This window comes from Bubalus kerabau, chromosome 2 (genome assembly GCF_029407905.1).
Source record: "Bubalus kerabau isolate K-KA32 ecotype Philippines breed swamp buffalo chromosome 2, PCC_UOA_SB_1v2, whole genome shotgun sequence".
Classification (NCBI taxonomy): Eukaryota; Metazoa; Chordata; class Mammalia; order Artiodactyla; family Bovidae; genus Bubalus; species Bubalus kerabau.
In genome coordinates, this window is record NC_073625.1 from 129,414,544 (window position 1) to 129,436,428 (window position 21,885).

General features: G+C 46.9%; 1 protein-coding gene across 7 annotated transcripts; it reads right to left on the reverse strand.

Annotated features, from left to right (window-relative positions):
- Positions 1–1,200: 1,200 nt before the first annotated feature.
- On the reverse strand, positions 1,201–20,707 carry ABCF3 (ATP binding cassette subfamily F member 3). 7 transcript variants are annotated; one of them, XR_008710512.1, is made up of 23 exons: positions 20,527–20,707; positions 20,145–20,292; positions 19,925–20,004; positions 19,398–19,444; positions 19,134–19,231; positions 18,913–19,035; positions 18,475–18,741; positions 18,081–18,161; positions 17,933–17,992; positions 17,779–17,835; positions 17,644–17,666; positions 17,478–17,533; positions 17,164–17,364; positions 16,988–17,064; positions 14,908–14,952; positions 14,694–14,826; positions 14,001–14,089; positions 13,807–13,898; positions 13,499–13,631; positions 13,275–13,362; positions 13,147–13,187; positions 9,148–9,838; positions 7,842–8,252 (listed from the first exon to the last, which is right to left on the reverse strand). XR_008710512.1 is itself a non-coding variant. In XM_055568892.1 (22 exons), exons 1-22 carry the CDS (start codon positions 20,597–20,599, stop codon positions 1,435–1,437), a joined length of 2,115 nt encoding a protein of 704 aa, XP_055424867.1. In that variant the 5' UTR covers positions 20,600–20,706; the 3' UTR covers positions 1,203–1,434. The 7 variants fall into 7 exon arrangements, 6 of the variants coding, with proteins under 6 accessions (XP_055424870.1, XP_055424867.1, XP_055424865.1 ...); XM_055568892.1 differs by lacking the exons at positions 7,842–8,252; positions 9,148–9,838 and adding an exon at positions 1,203–1,537 and having other exon boundaries at positions 20,527–20,706; XM_055568890.1 differs by having other exon boundaries at positions 7,842–9,838.
- Between the last annotated feature and the right edge of the window lie 1,178 nt (positions 20,708–21,885).

The following is a 21,885-nucleotide window of genomic DNA, read 5'->3' on the forward strand; positions in this document are numbered from 1 at the left end:
TGGTTTCTCTGTCAGAGACTAGAAAACACTCTGGAAGAAGCCAAGCTTTGCTTGGAAGCTGGGCTGGCCCTAAGATCCTCCTGCTGGGGAGGCTGTCTAAGCTGAGGCAAATGGAGTGAGAAGTGGGTCTGCAGCTCAACCAGAGGTGTAAAGTGTCCTGCAGGATGGGGTAAGGGTGCAGGCAGCCAGGCCCTGGAGAGGATGGGGTTCTGTGGAGGGGCTCTGAGGCCCAGCTGGGAGGCATGCTGATAGAGGGGCTGCAGCATGGCAGGTGGCTGAGGACCAGAAAGGGGAGCACAGACCCAGAGGGTCCCAGAACCCGGTTTCAGGAGGTGGAGGAGATTCTAGGCACAATGGCTTGGAGCCTGAGTGCTCTGCTGTGTGCCAGGTGTAGGGGAGGACGTGGTGGATAGAGAGCTACAAAGGCATAGCCTGTCTTGGAAGGCTCACACTCTGGTGAAGAAGGCAAACACACAGTTACCATAGGCTAGGATGAGGGCTGCATTACAGGGATATCATAAGAGCTTTTAGCTGGGAGCTTTTAGGAGCAGCAACTAACCTGGTGGTTGAGCGGGGAAGCCATGTAAGTGGAATCCTAAGTGGGAGTTAAGCAGTGAAGAGGAAGCAGGGGGATCAGCTCACCAAAAAATGAAGTCAGAAAAACTAAGGAAAGGGCAAGTAAGAGTGCTTTGTTGCTGCTGTTGTTTTCTCTAGGTTAATATTTGTCAAGCACTTACTATTGGCCGAGCACTGCACTATGCATGAATCAGTCACCTACTTTAATGATGAAAATAGCTCGAGAGACAAGTACTATTACTTACATGTGAGGAAAACGAAATGCAGACAAGTAACTTGTTCATGATAAGCTAATAAAGCAGTAGAGCCAGAATGCTGAACTCAGATGGTCTGCCCTCAGACCACAGACTACTGTGATAGACAATACAGTTGCTACCACAGACAATACAAATTTATTAATGTTTATTTTGTGGTTTATTTCTCTTTGATTTTCCCTAAATCTTTTTTTATACTGAATTTTTTAAAAAGTTGAGGGACTTCCCTTGAGGTCCAGTGGTTGACACTCTGCGCTTCCACTGCAGGGGGCATGGGTTTGATCCCTGGTCAGGGAACTAAGATCTTGCATGCCTCGTGGCACAGTCACACACACAAATAAAATAAATAAATAGAGATATAGTGACATACACCAATGGATTAGTTTTAGGTGTACAACAATGATTTTTTAAAAATAATTTTATTTATGTATCTTTGGCTGTGCTGCTGCATCTTCGTTGCTGCATGGGCTTTTCTTTAGTTGTGGCAACCGGGGGGGCTACTCTTTGTCGCAGTAGCTGGGCTTCTTGTTGGGGTGGCTTCTCTTGTTGCGGACCAGGGGCTCTAAGGCACGCAGACCTCAGTAGTTGTAGTGCAAGGGCTTAGTTACTCCACAGCATATGGGATTCTCCCCGACCAGGGATTGAACCATTGTCTCCTGCATTGGCAGTCAGATTCTTTACCACTGAGCCACCAGGCCAGGGAAGTCCTACAACACAATGATTTGATATATTTACATATTGCAAAACAATTATCACAGTACGTTTAGTTAATATTCACTTAAATTTCCTAAATCCCTTAATATACCTCCTTTTGAAAATTCCCATCAGTCTTGGCTGACCTCAAGAAATAAAAGGACAGGTGGAGAACCAGGTGGAGAACAGGAGACCTTGTGCCCAGCCAGTGGGCAGGGGTGGGAGCCAGCGGGGCCCAGGCAGGGAATGGGACAGGTCAAGTGGTTGAATCTATAGCTCACATTCACCTCTTGAGCCAATGAGAGCCTCTGGGAGTGACTCACTCTTTCCACCATGGGCCCTGGCATACAGTGGATGCCCAATGCTGGCTGACTCAGTTAGAGGGATAACGTGAGAAAACTTACTGACTCTATTACTGAAATTGACCCTATCTTCTAATCTCTGTGTGAAGCAGTCCGCTGGGCTACTGAGGTCCCTGTCCAGAATACCTGCTCACCTTGGCCACCACCAACCTAGCCCGTAGGCTTTTGCTTTTCCTCTGAGCTGGCCCAGGACGGAGGACTGAACTTGTCCCTCCCCCCGCCCCAAGTCAGGAGAACACTGTCCAGGTTAGGGCCCAAAGTGCCAAAGACCTTTATTGAAGGTGGTGGTATGGGGTGGGGAGAGGGTAAATTTGAAGGGAAAGCATCTCAGAAAATGCTCTGCATCCAGGTCACTTGTTGCAAAGCTCAACTCAGTTACCTTCTCCCTGTGTTTGGGGCCAGTAGATGTGTTTTCTCAAACCTCAGAAGTGTCTACACACTCATATTTGAGTTTCAGGAGACTTATGTGTAGAAAAAAAGTGTTTTTTCCTGCCTGTGTGGTGCATGCTCAGTCGTGTGTGACTCTTTGCTACCCCGTGAACTGTAGCCTGCTTGGTTCCTGTGTCCATGGAATTCTCCAGGCAAGGATACTGGAGTGGGTTGCCATTTCCTCCTCCAGGGGATCTTCCCAACCCAGGGATCAAACCCACATCTCCTGCATTGGCAAGCAGATTCTTTTACCACTGCACCACCTGCATAGCCTATCTCAAGCTTAATACCCAAAATCCCAGCCCCTGTTTGAAATCCAAATTGGAAGATGGCTTAGTTCATTAGTATTCCCTCAAAAAATATTTCTTGTTGTATGGTTAGGTGGAAGCCACAGCAGGAAACAAGACAGGTTCTTTGGTAGATAATGTTGGAAAAACTGGTTCATTACATAGAAAAAGGTGAAACCATGTTCATATACAATACATACATAGTGAATTCTAGACCATTCACAACATAAATATGAAAAATAAAACTATACAATTAATAGAAAAACAATGTTGCAGAAAATCTGTTACGTAGGGGTGGTAGGGAAGGACTAAAACATTTCAAAAGAACAAATCACTGTTGCAAAACGTTGATGATTTTGATTATACAAAAATTAAGTATTTATTCTCCACAAGATACTTATTAGTTACAGAGGGGAAAATAGCAATTTAAAGCATAGAAACCTGGCAGACACCACCTTAACCAAGTAATCAAAGTTAACATCACCAGTAATGGGACAAATTGACATCACATGCCTCCTGATAAGATGTACTGAGAAGGTACAGCCTCACTTCTGTGATATTCCTGCCAAAAATGCACAGCCTGAATCTAATCACAAGGAAACACCAGACTAGCCAAAACTGAGGGACATTCTCAAAATGAATATTCTGTACTCTTCCAAAATGTTAAGGTCATGAAAGATACAGAAAGGTTACAGAACTGCTTCAGATTGAAGGAGGCTAAAGAGATAGGTCAGCTGAATGCAATGTATGATCCTGAATCAAACATATAAATTTTTTCTTTTTATATAAAGGAAATTGTTGATATATATGGCAACATTTGGATAAATTAGTATCTAATCTGTAGATAATATTACTGTATCAAAGTTTATTTCCCAATTTTGATAATTATACTGTAGTTATGTAAGTAAAGTCCTTGTTTCTAGAAAACAACATATTGGGTACTTAGAAATAAAGGAACATTATGTCTACAACTTACTCATAAATGGTTTAGGAAAAAATACATACATACACCCAACACAGAGAATGCAGCAAAGTGTTATAATTTAGGAATCCAGCTGAAGGAAAGAGCAGAATTCTTTGTTGTATTTTGCAACTTTTCTCCAAGTTGAAATTACTCTAAAATAAAATGTTACAAAATTAAGGATTTCTGTTTAGTGAAAGACACTAAGGAGAGAGTTAATGGCTGCCACAGTGCCTGAAGAACTATGGACGGAGGCTTGTGACATTGTACAGGAGGCAGTAATCAAGGTCATCCCCAATAAAAAGAAATGCAAAAAGGCAAAATGGTTGTCTGAGGAGGGCTTACAAATTGCTGAGAAGAGAAGCTAAAGGCAAAGGAGAAAAGGAAAGATATACCCATTTGAATGCAGAGTTCCAAAGAATAGCAAGGAGAGATAAGAAAGCCTTGCTCAGTGATCAATGCAAAGCAATAGAGGAAAACAATAGAATGGGAAAGACTACAGATCTCTTAAAGATGGGCACAATAAAGAACAGAAATGGTTTGGACCTAACAGAAGCATTAGATATTAAGAAGAGGTGGCAAGAATCCACAGAAGAACTGTATAAAAAAGATCTTCATGACCTAGATAACCACAATGGTGTGATCACCTACCTAGAGCCAGACATCCTGGAATTTGAAGTCAAGTGGGCCTTAGGAAGCATCACTATGAACAAAGCTAGTGGAGGTAATGGAATTCCAGTTGAGCTATTTCAAATCCTAAAAGATGATGCTATGAAGGTGCTGCATTCAATATGCCAGCAAATTTGGAAAACTCAGCAGCGGCCACAGGACTGGAAAAGGTCAGTTTTCATTCCAACCCCAAAGAAAGGCAATGCCAAAGAATGTTCAAACTACCCCACAATTGTACTCATCTCACACGCTAGTAAAGTACTGCTCAAAATTCTCCAAGCCAGGCTTCAACAGTACATGAACTTCAAGCTGGATTTAGAAAGGGCAGAGGAATCAGAGATCATATTGCCAACATCCATCAGAGCATTGAAAAAGCAAGAGACTTCCAGAAAAATATCTACTCCTGCTTTATTGACTACAGTGAAGTGTGGACCACTTTGACTGTCTGGATCACAATAAACTGTGGAAAATTCTTTAAGAGATAGGAATACCAGACTACCTGACCTGCCTCCTGAGAAATCTGTATCAGGTCAAGAGGCAACAGTTAGAACTGGACATGGAATAACAGACTGGTTCCAAATTGGGAAAGGAGTATGTCAAGGCTGTATATTGTCAGCCTGCTTATTTAACTTATACGCAGAGTACATTATGAGAGATTATTTCAAGGAAAGGGTTTTTATACAGAAAGAAGAAAAAGAAAAAAGTAAGTAAAAAAAGAAAGTTCCTTTGAGACATACTATGTTGCTCCTTCTCCCTTTATCAGGAATTGTTCTAATTTCTGTTTATTTTCCTGGTACGGTCTACCTTGATTTGTCACTGAAGGGTGTCCAAGCTAAATTAAACAGAGTGTTTCTTTCTTGGCGCTGGAATGAAATAACTCAGGTCAGCAAGTGTGATTACCAAAGGCTTATCAGAAACTGTGATTAGTACCATATTAGGTCTTTGATTACATTTAAAAAAATATTTTATTTATTTGGCTGAACAGGGTCTTAGTTGCAGCATGTGGAATCTAGCTCCCTGACCAGGGACTGAACCTGGGCCCCTTGCATTGCCAGTGTAGAGTCCTAGCCCCTGGACCACCAGGGAAGTCCCATCTTTGATTAAATTTTAAAGGGAAAACAATTATTTAACAAACTAGGTTTGTTTCACAAATAAATTTTTTTCCAAATGCAATGGTATGCTCCAGGTGGGTTGGCAGGTGTGGCTACCCTAGGGCCTCAGTACCTGCTGAGGTTATCATGGCACAGAGCTGCTCCTTATCACTCAGATCCTAAACGCCAACATGGTCGGGTGTCCTGCTGTGTTAGACATTGGGCCCATTCTGACCTCGGGGCAAACCCCAGCTCAGAGACTCAGGAGCTGGGTAGACCTAGGCAAGTTTAATTTAGTTTTGTTTTTTAAAGCATTTCTGGATTTCCATTTACTCGCTTATAAAATGCAGATAATCCACACCTTATTAGTTTGTTGTGAGGATAAAACAAGTTAATTCATGTAAAGTGATTAGAATAAAGCTTGGAACATAGTGCCCGATAAATTATCATCATTGTTGGATCAAGCCAAGGGTTTCTGCCTCACACTACTGAAACTCAGAAGAGACTGAAGTATAAACCAGGTGTCAGTTTATTAACTTATCACTAGAAACGCAGTCAATAGGGGCCCTGAAAATCCATATTTACTGGTTAGTACATCCTCTGTGGGTGAGAAGGGTCATGCAAACTAAGTCACAAGCCAAAGAAACCAGATAAAGTTAGAATGGAGTGGTGGAGTTAGTAAATGGAGCTCAGAGGCCTGTGGTGTCAAGCTCTGACAGACTAAGACATTCAATGTCTGTGAAGGACAAGACCTGCCAGAGGGAAGAGCCACAAGATAGAGCCTGCTTCTTCTCAGGCAGGTCTGGGGACCCCCACTGAGCAATTCTTGGTCTGTCCATTGCAGGGTTCTGGCCTTCTTGATTTGAAGCATATTTAATGTGCTCTTCAAATCACTTGTGTTCTTCCTTGGCTAATGTACACTCATCAACCTGATGGTTCTTAAATGTGCCCCCAACCCTGAAACACACCTACACCAGCAAACCACAATTTGCCAACTCTTAAATGGCTTCTACATCTCAACCATTGTTTGTTGACTCTTACTAGTTTTACACTAAGATAACTCTACTCCCAAGTTGAGTGTACCGCATGGTAGAGTAGAGTTCATGCAGAAGAAACAGGAAGAAATCCTTGGTGGTGAGAGTTTCAGAACGACTATGCCCAAAGGTCTCAATCAGTCAAAATAAAAACCCCTAGACTCCTACACTGATGGGGAGTCACCAACCTGGAACCAAGTATTGAGTAAGGGAACAAATTGAATATAGAACATTCAGAATGAACTAGAGGGGCATGTGAGTGTGTGCAGAAGAATCCAAAGAAAATATTTATTCAGTGGAAGAAGAATCCAAGAAAAGGTCCTTCTAGGTTCAAGGACACAAAACAGGAGGCATGGGTACCTGTCTTTTTGACTGAAGCACCATGACCAAACACAGAGGATTTTAGCTGTAGGACACTGTAAGCAACATTTCAATAAAAGTCAGTAAAGTGGTGGAGGTCGCCACTAATAATCATCGTAATGGCTAACCATTATGGAGGGCTTCCCTGGTGGCTCAAGGAATAAAGAAACTGCCTGCAATGCCATGATGAGAGTTTTGCTTATATTATCTGATTTAATAGTCACCATAACCCTACAATGTAAGGACCATTTTAAAAATTTTTAATTATTTTTGGCTGTGCTGGGTCTTTGTTGTTGCACACGGCTTTCTCTGGTTGTGGCAAGTGCTCTTCATCGTGGTGCGTGGGCTTCTCCCTGAGGTGGCTTTTCTAGTTGCAGAGCACAGGCTCTAGGCACGTGGGTTTCTGTAGCTGCAGCACACAGGCTCAGTGTGCTCAGTGTGGGGCTTGGGAGCCCTAGAGCACAGGCTCAGTAGTTGTGGCGCACAAGTTTAGTTCCTCCATGACATGTGGGATCTTCCCAGACCAGGGACCAAACCCTTGTGCCCTGCATTGGCAGATGGATTCCCAACCACTGGGAAGCCCTGAAAGGATTATTACTCTCATTTTATAGAGGAGGAAACTGAGGCACAGAGAAGCTTAATTTGACAAGGTCACAGAGCTATTAGATAATAGGATCCAGACTTGAATGTAGTTCTGACTCCAGAGCTTGCTCCCTAATTTATAACTTTAAAGCAAATTAAAATAGGGTCACAGTTGGCCCCCTCATTTTGGGTTCAAAATATTTTCCTAAAAGGACAGGAGGGCACACGACCCTGGGCATACTCACCGGCATGCATGATAAGAGATCGCCCACTGTATGAATAGCTGTAGAGCAAAGTTGAGAACAGCCGATCCGGAAGATGTGAGAAGGCTGGAGACCTGGATACCTCGGTTACCACCCCATCTCTGCAGGCACAGAGGTATCTGAACCTAAGCAAGACATGTAACATCTCTCTACTTCAAGCTTCTGTTCTATAAAATGGGAGTAACTCAGCAAGGGTCACATATAACAAGATTATCGAGGAGACAAGACTGAAAGAGAACATTTGTGAAAGCATTCCTTGGTGTTAAAAATGCTGCAGCATGGGTTGACAAATATTTATTTTAATTTAGGGTTTCAAAGGTCTCCCTTTATACAGTGCAGCAGAAGTCACTTCCAAACCACCCATTTATTTAACAAAAAGAAAAGAGAAACCTAGAATTACCAACAGGGTATGACTTACACATATTATTAGTATGGGCTGAAATTGCATGGTGATTTCTGCCTCTCCCCATGCAACTCAGTGGGTTCCAGGCAGAGTTTCATGCTGTGCTCCTGCATTCAGGCTTTCTGATTCTTGGTTTAGCAGATGAGGACTGTGGGGTGGGCCTCCTGGGGCCATCATCTTGATGATGGCCTGGAGTGCTTGTCTGTGCTCGTGAGAGTCTGCCTGACTCCAGAGGAGGCTCCAGGCTGCTGTCTTCTCACTCCTCCCATGAAATGACACCCTCTGGATCTATGACATTTTACAGTTTATTAAAAAAAATTATTCCATTTACACAGGAACTTATCTAATTTAACCCTTTCTCCTACCCATGAAATGGGCAAGATAAACTGCATTATGCCCATTTTATGGATAAGGATAATTTACTCTGGAGACACTGATTTGCCTAAGATGCAGTCAGTGGTGGGGCTTGCCAGGTAGTGCTAGTGGTAAAGAACCCACCTGCCAGTGCAGGAGATGCAAGAGAAGCAGGTTCGATCCCTGGCTCAGAAAGATCCCTTGGAGGAGGAAATGACAACCCACTCCAGTATTCTTGCCTGGAGAATCCCATGGACTGAAGCACTTGGCAGGCTACAGCCCATAAGGTTGCAGAGTTGGACATGACTGAAGTGACTTAGCACACATGCAGTCGGTGGGAGAGCTAGGCTAATCCCAGTGCATGACTTTCCCACTATACCACACATTTTGAATCACTTAATGAACCAATCACTGAGCACTTAGATTGTGTCAGCCATTGTGTGAGGTATTCCTTACTCATCAGCTTGTTCTCCTGAGAGAAGCATCTTCAAACCCCTCACTTCCCGTCCCATGCAATTAATGATGAGTTTTAAGTGACAGAATTAATAAATCCTCACTATTCAGCATGTCACACTAGGAGCTGAGCAGTAGGGCAGTGTGGCCACTCAGAGCTATGCTCTGGAGTCAGATGATCCTGTATCCTCCCACTGTATCAACTCCATTTCCTCATCTATAAAAAAGGGGACAAATGTCCCAGTGCGGGGGGTTGTGAGGATTTAGTGTAGGTAAAGCAACTACAGTGCCAGTTATGTAACAAGAGCTCAATAACGACTGTCATTTTCTTAACAATTCTCTTGAAAGAAGGAGACATTAGAAAACAAAAATTTACCTCCATAATATCATGTCCCAAAGCTTTCATATCAAGGCTTGGCCCAGAAAAAGGAGCCCTTCCTCATTCTGGCAGAGCCCACAAGCCCTTGCCTGTGCACCTCTCTGCTGCTCTGACCCTGTGGCTTTAGGGCTGGAAGCTCTCCTTCTCCAATGTCATTCCCTACTTTTTCTCAATTTCCCCCAAATATTCACTTCTCAAGCTTTTGCATGTGGGATCTTAGTTCCCCAAGAAGGAATCAAACCCACATCCCCTGCAGTAGCAGCAGAGTCTTAACTGCTGGACTGCCGAGGAAGTCCGCTCAAGCATTTACTGAGCACTTCTTCACGTGCTGGGCATGGGAGTGGTTGCTCTGATGAGCTTCCAGGAATAAAAGACTTGGCACACTGGGTGCTGAACACCGATGGCAGTGAGTCCTCAGCTGTCACCCCTTAAGCGCAACTGCCTCAGCTGATGAAACGTCCTCTTCCAATGTCATTGCTCCTCCCAGTGGCAGCCAACACTCAGACTGTTCAGTTCGGTGGAATAAGGCTGGACCCATTGCCTCAACTCAGAACACCTCTGCCAGCTCCAGCATGTGGGGTTGACTGAAGCCTTCATTGGGCCTGCATTGTAGCCCAACTTCTCCTTCTGCTCAATCTGGAGCACTGCACATTGCAATCTCTTCAAGCTGCTTTCCAGGGAACCCAAACTGTGACAGGGACAGAAGATGCAAATATGAGCAAGCCAGGGTTTGGGCTTCAAAGATATCCAGGCAAGTGGGAACCACAAGGCTAATGGCAAGCAGCTTACAGTAAGGGACACATAAAGTGCACGGAAACCCGCCTGGAGGTGGGCAGGTTGAGGGGAATCCATCATTCCAGGTTCAGCCAGGTTTGGGGCCCACCCTGCTAGCCTGTGATTTCCCAGACTCCGACATTCAGTCTACACGCTCAGGCTGGTGACAAGCCATAGTGCTCTGATGTTGGCGTTGTTTGGTTTGCCATCTGAGGATGAGCCTGACCCAGGCCTGGAAGGTGGCTCTTGGTAGGATGCTGCTGCTGTGCTGTGCTTAGTCGCTCAGTTCTGACCGACTCTTTATGACCCCATGGACTGTAGCCTGCCAGGCTCCTCTGTCCATGGGGATTCTCCAAGCAAGAATACTGGAGTGGGTTGCCATGCCCTCCTCCAGGGGATCTTCCCAACCCAGGGATTGAACCCAGATCTCCCACACTGCAGGCAAATTCTTCACCATCTGAACTAACAAGGAAGCCCAAGAACACTGGAGTGGGTAGCCTATCCCTTCTCCAGGGGATTGTTCCAACCCAGGAATTGAAATAAGGTCTCCTGCATTGTAGGCAGATTCTTTACCAGCTGAGCTACCAGGGAAGCCCTCTTAGTAGGATGTTAGGTTCTAAATGACAAACTAGGCTGGAGAATGGCCAGTGAGGGTAAATGGTCCCTTCTTGGCTTACATTTGCCTGGAAACCAGTGAGAACGTACCTAAAGTTGTCTCTATCCCACAAATCTTGACAGCAATTCCAATGTTGAAATAAACTGACTGGTACCTTCAATTGCTGTGTAGACTTGTATGGAAGGATCTATGATCCCTCTGCATTCCCCCTCCCACACGGGACCAGCGAGGCTGCCTGAGGGACTGGAGTGTGGTAAGGCCAGCAGAAGCAAGGAGGCCAGGACTGCAGAGGCCTTTCAACCTGGCCAGCTCCTGAATGTTAAGGCTCTGGTGGAAGAACCAGCCTCCCAGGGGCAGAAGTTGGAAAGGCTCTCTAGAGTGGAAGGGGGTGCTTCCCTGTGTCAGATTCCTCCCTTCTCTCTGCTGTGTTTCTTGGGAGAGCAGGCTGACACTGCCCAAATTTTCTACCCAACTCCCAAATGCCCCAAATTCCCCCAAATTCACCTTACATACTTATTGTAGGGTCTTTCTCAACTGCTGCAATTCACTCATCTTAATTTTCTGAAGGTCTGCAGTGTAGGTCTGTATTTGTCACACATACAGGCTCTTATTTAATAGAATCATAAAACTGCGAGCCAGCCTAGAGGCCATCTAATGTTGCCTCCTATTTGAAAGAGCCCTTCTTTAGGTAGCCATGGGGCTGAACAGTTCCAGAGATTGGGAACTGTAAGAAGGCAGTTTGAGTTGTTAAAGTTTTTCCTTCCTTTGAACCCAAACCTGTCTACTCTGGAGTCACTCAGAAAAAAATGTACTGCTTTTTCTTATGATGGCCCTCCAAATCATAGACTGGACAGAGAGGAATCACTCTGAGTGCTTATGTAGACCCCATGGAGGTGTACAAAGGTCGACTTGTCATGGCTACCCAGCTAATTAATATAAGTGAGCCCTTCTATTACCAGTAATAGTGCTGGGATCTGATCACAGATCCAATTCCACTGCTCTCCACACACACAGCCACCTCCAAAGAAACACTCTGCCACTGAAGCTTCGGCGGCATTTCCAGGGACTCTAAAGAACTGGGAAAACTCAGACAGGGACCACAAGCTGGTGAGGGGTGAAGGGGCTGACGAACAGGGATGCACAGACCCTACCCCGGATGGACCCAACTGGCCCACATGCAGGTCTGAGGTTGGAAGAGAGGGATGGGGCCTGTGGTCCTTGGAACCGTGAGCATGCATGTGGCCACAGACATGCCTAGAACACCACCTCTTGAGGACTCCTGAGACAGGGGCTGAGGAAGCAGGAAGATTTAGTGACCCTTCCTGCTGGCTGTGCAGCAGTCCACTGGTGCAGAGCCTTCCAGCTTTATTCTCCTTTACCCCCAGACAGGTGTCTCCTCCCCAGTGACCTGTATCACACGACCCGCAGTGGCTGGGTTAAGATCCCTTGGCTGAACTTTGTGATGACAATTCTCCACGAAGCTGACAAGTTCCTTCTGTTGATGCTGGTTTCTCCGGTCATTAAGAGGAAAGCAATTTTAGTGTCTTCTGCACGACAATTACATACAGTGGCTGAGTATCCAGGAAATAATATTTATAAATCATACTACTTCTGTTATACAACCCCCTCTCCCCATTTAAACACTGGTTAATTTGAAACCAAGATGTTCATTTTCTTTGCCTTAGACCCCATTCTCAATTCCCTACTTCCCAGGCCTCTCCTATGTGGTTAAGAGAAAAAATAAGGAACACAAAACCACTCAAGCAAAATGGGGACAGTTTCTCACTTTTCTCTTTGGCCCCAAATGGTCCAGTTCAGAGAAGCAGAGTGAGCCTGGGCCAGAGATCACTGGAGAAAGCAGCTGGCAAACCATGTCTGAGGCCAGGTTGCAGAATCAGCTTACTCGCTCAAGCAGTGGGGCTGAGACAGAAGAACCCAGACCCCTTAGCTAAGCCTTGGCTGGAAAGCACAGCACTGCAGTGATGGAATACACTGCCCTTCATTATAAGCTTGGTCCACTGCAAGGTCGACCCCCAGCGGCTTTGATGACATCTCCCCCCAGGGGCAACATTGATGCTTCCATGGCCTCCTCCAAACGACGGACGCAAATGTCACAGGAAAATGCCAAATCAGAGACTGCACTCCTTAACCATGGGCGAACACTGCAGCCCTGCACCAGGAGCAGCAGAGTGAGCAAGAGAGATGCAGGGATATTTAATTTACACAGTGGCCACTCAGAGCCCAGTCACAGCTGGGGCAGTGGGAGGGCAGCGCCCCCACTCCCTTCCCCTTGGAGGACCAGTCCTCAAAGACCCTTAGGTGGGGCTCCCGGGTTGTGCAGAGGATGCTCCAGTCAAAAAGAGAGATTTATGAATAAGGCTGTCCCCAAAGTTGGGGGAAGTTCGTGGCAGGAGATGGCTGCCTACATGGTGGCCCAGGGGTCTGAAAGACAGTCCATGTCCTGGGCACAGTCCTCAGCCTCGTGGCCCTAGAGGAAGCCCTCACGGCGGAACTGTTCCTGGAGAAGAGCTCGGTACTGATCAAATCCCCCCTCAACCCGGGTGACGCCGCCTCCTTCGCACACCCACAGCTCCCGGCACACCAACCGGATGAAGCGCTCGTCATGGGACACCAGAATCACACCACCCTGAAAGACAGAGACCGTGGGGCTCTCAGAGGGGCCCAAAGGCGTGCTAGGCCCAGGAAAGAGTGGGCAGTGTGAAGGTACACTCACCCTGAAGTTGTTGAGAGCACGGCCCAGAGCCTCAATGGTCTCCATATCCAGGTGGTTTGTGGGTTCATCCAGAATGTAGAAGTTGGGACTGGAAGGCAGAACCCAGAAAGGTGGGAAGTTAGGGGGCTGGGAGAAAATGAGCTCTGATACCAAGGCAAGACAATCATTTTCCATTGGGCAAGAGCAGGAAAGTGGAGGGCAAAGCTCTAGTCAAGGCGGCTCACCAGGGCATGGTCATCTGAGCAAAGGCCACCCTGCTCTTCTGGCCCCCAGACAAACTGGCAACAGGGCGCACAGCCAGTTCTCCAGAGATGCCATACCGGCCCAGTTGGTGACGGTACTCCTCCTCAGGCCGTCCTGCAATAGGCCCCACCCCACCGTATGGGTACCAGGCCCAACTCCCTCCCTTCACCATCCACCCAGCCCCACCCCCAATTCCCACATCCTTATACCCAAACTCAGCAACCCAAGGTAAGCCTAGGGGGAGGTGTCAGGTCCAGCCCTCTTTCCTCAGCTCAAATCCCTAACGCACCAGGGAACTTGCGTGCTAGCAGTTCCACAGCACTGACATTCAGGTCCAGCTGCTCCACGTGGTGCTGGCTGAAATAGCCAATCTTCAGATTCCTGCAGACAGATGGGAAGGAGGAGAGGGAATGGAAGGCAATGACCATAAAGGAGTGTAGCTACAGCACAGGAGGGGTTGGAAAGCGGAGGTGTGGGCCCTACCTGTGAGCATGTCTGATGCCCCGAACAGGTGTCAGGTCCCCCATAAGCAACTTCAGCATGGTAGACTTCCCAGCCCCATTCTCCCCAACCTGTAAGATAACACATGAGTATATAAAGAGCATCCCTGAGTGTGATACAGAAGCAGAGGAGATGAGAATAGATCCCAGGTAGTCCCAATGACTCCAACAACGAAAAAAAAATATTTTTAAGTAACTGTAGAGAAAAAATGAAGGAAACAGTAAAGCTGTGAAGGGGACCAATACCCAAGTACCCACTAAGTGCAAGGGAATTAATTCTCCCAATAGCAGAGCAAGCTGGATATTATCTCTCTTTTAAGAATGAGAAGTCTGCTTAGTAACCAAGCTAAGAAAGAGCAGAGTTAACATCCGAAGTCTGACCCTGAGCCATGCTCTCTCCTCTATGTTCCAGTTAGGAGGACACTCAGAGTTGAGACCAGTAAGATAAAGTACTGCTCTAAGTACTTATAAAACACCACAGGCCAGGCTCTCTATCTATGCTGCAGAGTGGCCCTGTGAGGCTGGAAGAGGGACCAGGACAAGTACAGTGAAGTCCTCAGCCCAGGCTCTGACTCCTACTCCTGTGGACCTTCCCTCCCACGTGACCAATCCACAACACAATCTCCACACTGGGAGAGTTCAGTCCCAGCTCACAGAACAGAGATGGTAGCCATACCACACAGATGCGGGATTCAAGATCGGCAGAGACAGAGAGACGGCTGAATATGACGTGCTTTGGGTCATAGTAGAAGTCCACCTCATCCAGTTGCAGGATTGGTGGTGAGAACTTCTCAAATCCATCGGGGAACCTGCAGGAGGTGGGATGATGAGCCTGAGGGCAGCCCCAGAAACAAGAGCTTCCCCACCTGCCCCTCTGACCCAACACTCACTTCATCACTACCTCCAGCTCCTTATCCACAGGTTTCAGCTCTGGTCTGAGGAGAGAGGAGACAGACTAGATTTGTGACTTTAAAAAATGGATTTGTTCTTATCATACAAGTAATACATATGCTGAAAAGAATAGAGGTTTTTTTGGGGGGGTAGGTTTTTGTTTTCCCAGTTAATATACTATATGTTTCAATGTCACAAGATCCTAAGCCTTACGATTTTAAGCTCCCCTACCGTAACCTGTATGTCTAGAAATGTTGCTTTAAGATTAAACTTCCAATACTCTTTTGGGTATATAACCGGAAAAAAAAAAAAAAATACTGATTGGAAAAGATACACGTATCCTTGTGTTTACAGCCATATTGTTTACAATAGCCAAGACAAAGAAACAACCTAAGTGTCCATCCATCCACAGATGAATGGATATACATATACACACACATATACAATGTGTTGACAAAGGTCTGTAGAGTCAAAGCTATGGTTTTTCCAGTAGCCATGTATGAATGTGAGAGTTGGATCATAAAACAGGCTGAGCATCAAAGAACTGATACTTTTGAATTGTGGTGCTAGAGAAGACTTTTGAGAGTCCTTGGACTACTAAGATCAAACCAGTCAATCCTAAGGGAAATCAAGCCTGAATATTCACTGGAAGGACTGATGCTGAGGCTGAAGCTCCAATACTTTTGGCCACCTGATGCAAAAAGCCGATCCATTGGAAAAGACCCTGATGCTGGGAAAGACTGAAGGCCAACAGAAGAAGGGGGCAGTAGAGGATGAGATGGTTAGACAGCATCAACAACTCACGAACATCAATTTGAGCAAACTCTGGGAGACAGTGAAGGACAGAAAAGCCTGGGGTGCTGTAGTCCCTGGGGTTGCAAAGAGTCAGACACGACTTGGTGACTGAACAACAACTCAACCATAAAAACAGAATGAAATTTTGCCATTTGTAATAAATGGACTTGAAGACTATGCTAAGTGAAATCAGTCAGAGAAAAAGAAATACTGTATGATATCGCTTATATATGAAATCTAAAAAAATAAAATCTAAAAAAACAGATTCACAGATACAGTGAATAAACCAGTGGTTACCAGTGGGTAGAGGAGAGGGAGGGAGGGGCAAGACTAGGGTAAAGAATTAAGAGATACAAACTCCTAGGTATAAAATAAGCTACAACGATATACTTATTACACAACACAGAGAATATAGTCAATATTTTATAAGTAAAAATGGATCATGATCTTTAAAAATTGTGAATCACTATGTTGTACACTTGAAACACATAATATTGCACATCAACTATACTTCAGTAAAAAATGCCTCCAAAGCTCAACATCATTAGTCACAAGGGAAATACAAATCAAGATTTCAAAGAGATATCACTTCATATCCACTAGGAGGGCTACACTTCAAAAGACAGATAATAAATGCTGGCAAAGTGGTGGAGAAATTGGAATCCTCATATACTGCTGATAGGAACGTAAAATGGTGCAGCTGCTGTTAAAAAGTTTGGCAATCCCTCAAAATCTTAAACATAGAATTATTACATAACCCAGCAATTCCACTCCTAGCTATGTACCCAGGAGAATAGAAAACATATGTCCACACAAAAACTTGTTCATAGCAGCATTATTATTCCTAACAGCCCAAAACGGGAAACAATCCAAATGTCCACCACCTGATGAATCATTAAACAAAATGTGGAGTAACTGTACAATGAAATATTATCTGGCCAGGAAAAGGAGTGAAGTACTAATCCAGGCTGCATGATGAACTTCAAAAACATGACATTATGCGAAAGAAGCCAGACATAAAAAAAAGGTCACAGGGACGAATCTGTCTATATGAAATGTTCAGAATTAGCAAATATATACAGACTGAAAGTAGACTGATGGTTGCCAAGGTCTGGAGGCAAGATGAGCTCTCCAAGAGCAGTAACAGGGGCCTTCCTGCAGTGAAGGAAGTTAAAGTGGATTTGTAGGAAAGGAGAGATCTAGAAGGGGAGGCTAAGATGAGAATTGTAGGCATTCCCTACAAAATGAGAGGAGTCAGGGCCCAGTCAGGGACACTGTACTCACAGTTTCTCCAGCATCTTGAGTTTGCTCTGCACTTGGGAGGCTCTGTTGGCATTGTAGCGAAAACGGTCAATAAAAACCTGCAAGTGGACAAGTTCAGGCATATTCAGCTCCCTCACCCCCCACGACTCTAGTACCCATGGGATGGGGCGGGTCCCCAGTCCTGCCTGCTCTCCCACCTGGATATGCTGGCGATACTGTTGCTGGGCCTCATATTCACGCTGCTGATTGAGCAGTCGCTCCTGCTTGCTCTTGATGAAGGTCTCAAAGTCTCCCCGGTAACCATCCAGCCGCTGGCTGTGCAGGTGGATGATGTCTGTGGCTATGGCATTCAGGAAGTTGCGGTCGTGGGAGACGACCAGGATTGTGGAGGGCCACGTCTGAGGGGGTCACAGGATGGCAGGCCCGGTTTGGGAGGGCAATCAGCTCCCAAACCCCAGAGGCCTTGGAGGCAGACACTCCCCAGACCTGCTCCACACCTGGAGGCACTCACCTGCAAATAATTCTCCAGCCACAGGATGGCCCTTACATCCAGCATGTTAGTGGGTTCTGGAAAAGCGGGGGAGGACATGTTTGGGATTGAAGGGCTGGAGAACTGGAAACTTGGACAACGCCACCCTTCTGCACCCCAAAGTCAGGGTGCCGCATTTCAAACTCACCATCTAACAGCAGCAGATCTGGCCTATGGAAAATAAGAATGCATGGTTTGAGGTTTCAGGTCAGTGACTTGTCGCCACCTCCCAAGAGACAAGCTCATCTTCCATAGTATCCACATACAGGTCCAGGGGACTCACCTAGCAAACAGAGCCCGGGCCAGGGCCAGTCTCATCCTCCAGCCACCTGAGAACTCCCTAAAGAGACAGAGCTGCATCAGGGGCGAGTGTTCACGAGAAGAGGCAGAGGCACAGTCAACAGTGTTCAGAGCCAAGAATGGTAAGGGCCACTCACCGGGTGGGCTGCTGCTGCATTTTGGGGGTAAAGCCAAGCCCAGCAAGAATGACTGATGCTCTAGGAGTAAAGAAATCAAAGAACCTGATTGGAACAGGTAACAGAAAGGAAAGATAAAATCTGAACGAAGGAAGGGAATTTTAAATACCTGGCAGGTGCTTTGTCAGCCTCGATCTCCTCCAACTTGGCATAGATTTCTGCCAGCTGTGTAGCTTGTGAACCCTCAGCCCTAGGAATGGGGGGAAGAGCCATCAGGCTGAGCGGGAGAAGTTTACTACTTTATCCTGCACCTCAGGACAGCTGCAAAGCAGGCTACTGGCTGCACTGTTGCTGGGACAGGAACAGAGCACAGGAAGGACTTGCTCACAGCAGTGACGGCAATGGGCACCATGCCAGGAACAAGGAATGCACAGCACCACTGAGCCAAACTCTAAGCCCTGCTGCTTACTAGGATGGGTATTCGAATGGCGGACTGTGCCAGCATGGCAGGCACTCTGCGAAGCACAGCTGCTGCTGGTCAGCCCGTCCCAGGGAGCCCTCACCTGCCAGCGGCAATCTGGGCGTTGAGCTCCCGCTCCCGACGCAGGAGGTCTTCTCGCACCGTGTCACTCTCCAGCACACTCTGCAGGGCAGGGGTGTCATCTCCAGCAACTTCTTGCTCCACATGCAGCAGGGAAATGTGGGCTGGAACCCGCAGGCTCCTGGTGGCCAGCATCTTTAGCAGCGTCGTCTTCCCCAGCCCATTCCGACCCACCAGGCCATAGCGGCGGCCCCATGCTAGGTTCACATCTGCTCCAGCCAGCAGTACCCTGCACGGGTAGCAGGAAGACGACAAAGGGGGCTCTAGAGATAGCTGCACAGCAAGTATAACACAAGAAACCTAACTATTTGTAGCCCCATTTCACCGCTCAAATTCTCCTTTAACTGAAAAAAAAAAAAAAAAAAAAGTCAGCCCCACTCCCCCACAGCCACTCCCTCACCTATCTCCAAAAGACACATCAAAGTTCTCAATTCGCACATCGTAGGATTTGTTCTTTCCAGATGATTCCAACCGACTTTCCTTTCGGCTGCCTGCCTGGCTGGCTGATGCCTCTTCCAAGACTCTTAAAGGGAGAAATGGATGGCTTTTAGCACTCCCAAGCAGCCTTCCATCTCAATAGGGACTGCTCTGCTCTCTTCTCAGCCCTTTTCACTAACTCACAGAGGGTTGCTGGTCTTGAGCGTGTCCTTCTCTGAGCGCTTCTCCTGCTTTGCCTTCAATCGAGCCTCAGCTTTCTCTAGCTTCTTTGCATTCACCGTCTAAGGGTCCAAACATAATGCATTTCATCATATGGTGTAGGCTCAAGGACTCAGGGAAAGTCAATCAGAAATGCCCCAGGAATATACTCCAATACTTAGAAACAGTCAACTCTCACCCCCACCATAGACACAGACCCCTCCCTTTCTTCTTCCTCTCCCTCCTCACCGAGGACTGTTCCCTCTTTAGCAGACCTGGAAGTTTGGTGCCACAGTCTGTAAGCGATAAGAAAAGCAGTCACCTTCTCCCTAAGGGAACGGAAACTAACATTTTCAGTGGCTAACGTGAATCAGACACAGACACATACATTTAAAGGAAAGCTTTACAAATCCTGGAGATAGGTATCAATTCTCTCAACACTTAAAAACTCAACTCACAGATTAAGGATACAGTGGCTAGGAGCAGTTAAGCAACTCCTACAAGATCATGCAGTAGGTTAGTAAGCTGCAAAATTGGGAAGTGAACCTAAAACTGTCCAGTTCCAAGACCCATGGGTCCTACCACACCCAAGAGCTTGGAGACCTCCCCAATCTTAATCTCTTTATTAATGGCTCATTTGCCCTCAGTAAAGATATCAACTAGCTCCTACAACCTTGTCCTGTGGAAAGAGGCACCAAGAGTCCTGAGCCCCAGAGGGCAGATGGCTAGGGGGTGGAGGACGTAGGGCAGCTAGTTCAATCTTCCCTCTCTCTCACCGTAGTTCTCTGTTATCTTTGACAACTGGATGGGGGCGTCTAGCAGCACCTGGCTGTTTCCCTGCGTCTGTGGTTCCGCCCTTGAGGGTAGGGATAGAAGGCAATGGGTTAGAAGAGGAGGAAAAAGCTCTATGGCCATCAGACCTTCTTCTCTCACGTCTTGTCACCTGACCGTCCGCTCTCCCATCTCCCCCACGAATCCCCCTGCCCTGGCACGTACAGGCGCAGAGTGTTGTACATGCGCTGGCACACGGCCCTGATGCCCGCGTCATCCTTGCTGTCCCCGGACACCTCCTGCAACAGTTCCCCCACAGCTTCCACCAGGTCATCCACAGACTCGAAGTCCGCACTGCCGCTGTGCAAGACGCCTAGGGAGGGCATGTCAAGACACGAGGAAGATACCAGGTAAGGTGGACATACAAGTAGTTTTGGTCCCCGTACTGCGGCCCCAGTCCGGGCTCCAGACCCAACTGGTCCTCGGGACAAGAGGTCACACAGAGGAGAGGCCTAGCGGCGGTCCCCGCCACTGCTCTGCCTTAGTACTTCCCCCCGCCCTGACTTCCACTTCGGCATCCCCAGCGCGTTGATTCGGTTCGGCTCACCCGTCACATAGTCGAAGACCTGTCCATCAATTTCGGGGAACTCGCTCCGCAGGATTTCAGCACAAGTCGCCATGTTCCAGTCGGGCTCCCGTCCGCGCAGTCGCTGTGAGACCCCGGTCAAAGCCCGCCCCCTACCGGTCCCCCGAAAGCTCGCCCTTCCTTCAAAAGCGCATGCGAAACGGTGACGTAAGAAAGGCGCGGAGTGCGCAGAGCCCGGTGGGCGGGGCAAACGGAGCTGGCGGTACCGTACGCAAGCGCCGCTCAGAGTCTATGCCGAGACGCACTCTCTGCGCTTGCGCGACTCTTTTTCCACGAAAGAATTAGCCACATGTGCGGTTCTCACAGGCTTCTGGGAGGTGGAGATCCTGCAGGCGGCGAGGGCGGGGTGCAGGGAAACTCGCGGTTTATCAGGCCATGAAGGGAACCTCCCGAGAAGGGCGGTCGATAAAGCACATTGGCCTTGCTAGATTCTGTATGCTCCCCAGAAGCGCGTCAGCCGCTGCGTGCTTGTCCATTTTGGAGCCCGCTGAGAGCATTGCTGACTCACGCTGGTGCCTGAGTTCTCAGAAGCCTCTGGCGCCTTTTTGTGCAGTCGCGGATTTTGTTCGGTTTTCAGGCCCTACGGGCTGCTTGTCTTGATCAGGTAGCCAGCCCGCCCGCGACCTCTCACACTTGACAGCTCAACAGACTTAAGCGAATAACGGCCTTTGGGTCTTCCATCACCCCCGGGCACTACCTCACTGACCGCCAGTGGGCAAGAAAACCAGATCGACAAGGTCTGTGTAATTTCATTAGTATTTATTATTCCCAACCTACACCCAAAGCAGACTTCTCCGCAACCTGAGTCTCAGTAAGTGACCCTAAAAGGCTATTGCCTTTCAGTGTTTCCCTCAGGTAGAAGTTAGGCATTTCCTCAAAATGCTACCGCTTCACATTTAATGTGAATATTCTTCCAAACTGGCTCCAAAATTGTCAAAGTCACACCCATTCATCGTTTTGTCATTGAGGAATATTACAAGATTTCCATTTTATTTGAAACACAGGGAAAGTGGAATTCTAACGGAAACTACAGAACTATCTGGTTACTTCAACACTGCAAAAGCTGAGGGAGAACCTGTGGCTTTTAACATTTAAGAAGCATCCACCAATCAAGGAACCTTGTTTGGATCCAGATGTAAGTTGTGACAGTTTTTTTGTAGGACACTTGGATTAAGCATGAACACAGATTGGATGTGACATTAAAGAGCTAATCACAAGTTGAACCACTATGATGGGAGTTCATTATATATTTTCTACTTGTTTGAAATTTTCTCTTAATAGATTTCTTAGGTTTAAAAAGGCAGAGACCAAGCAAGGGAA

Bases quoted from the DNA above. Each gene is read 5' to 3' on its own strand.
- ABCF3 (XM_055568890.1), bottom strand. From the start codon at position 20,599: ATGGCGACTTGTGCTGAAATCCTGCGGAGCGAGTTCCCCGAAATTGAT. The intron at 18,162-18,474 runs GTGAGGGCTCCC...CCCCATTCCTAG, and splicing joins GCCCAGATTGCCGCTGGCAG to GGCTGAGGGTTCACAAGCTA. The intron at 17,065-17,163 runs GTGGGAGAGCAG...GTCCACTTGCAG, and splicing joins AGTATCGCCAGCATATCCAG to GTTTTTATTGACCGTTTTCG.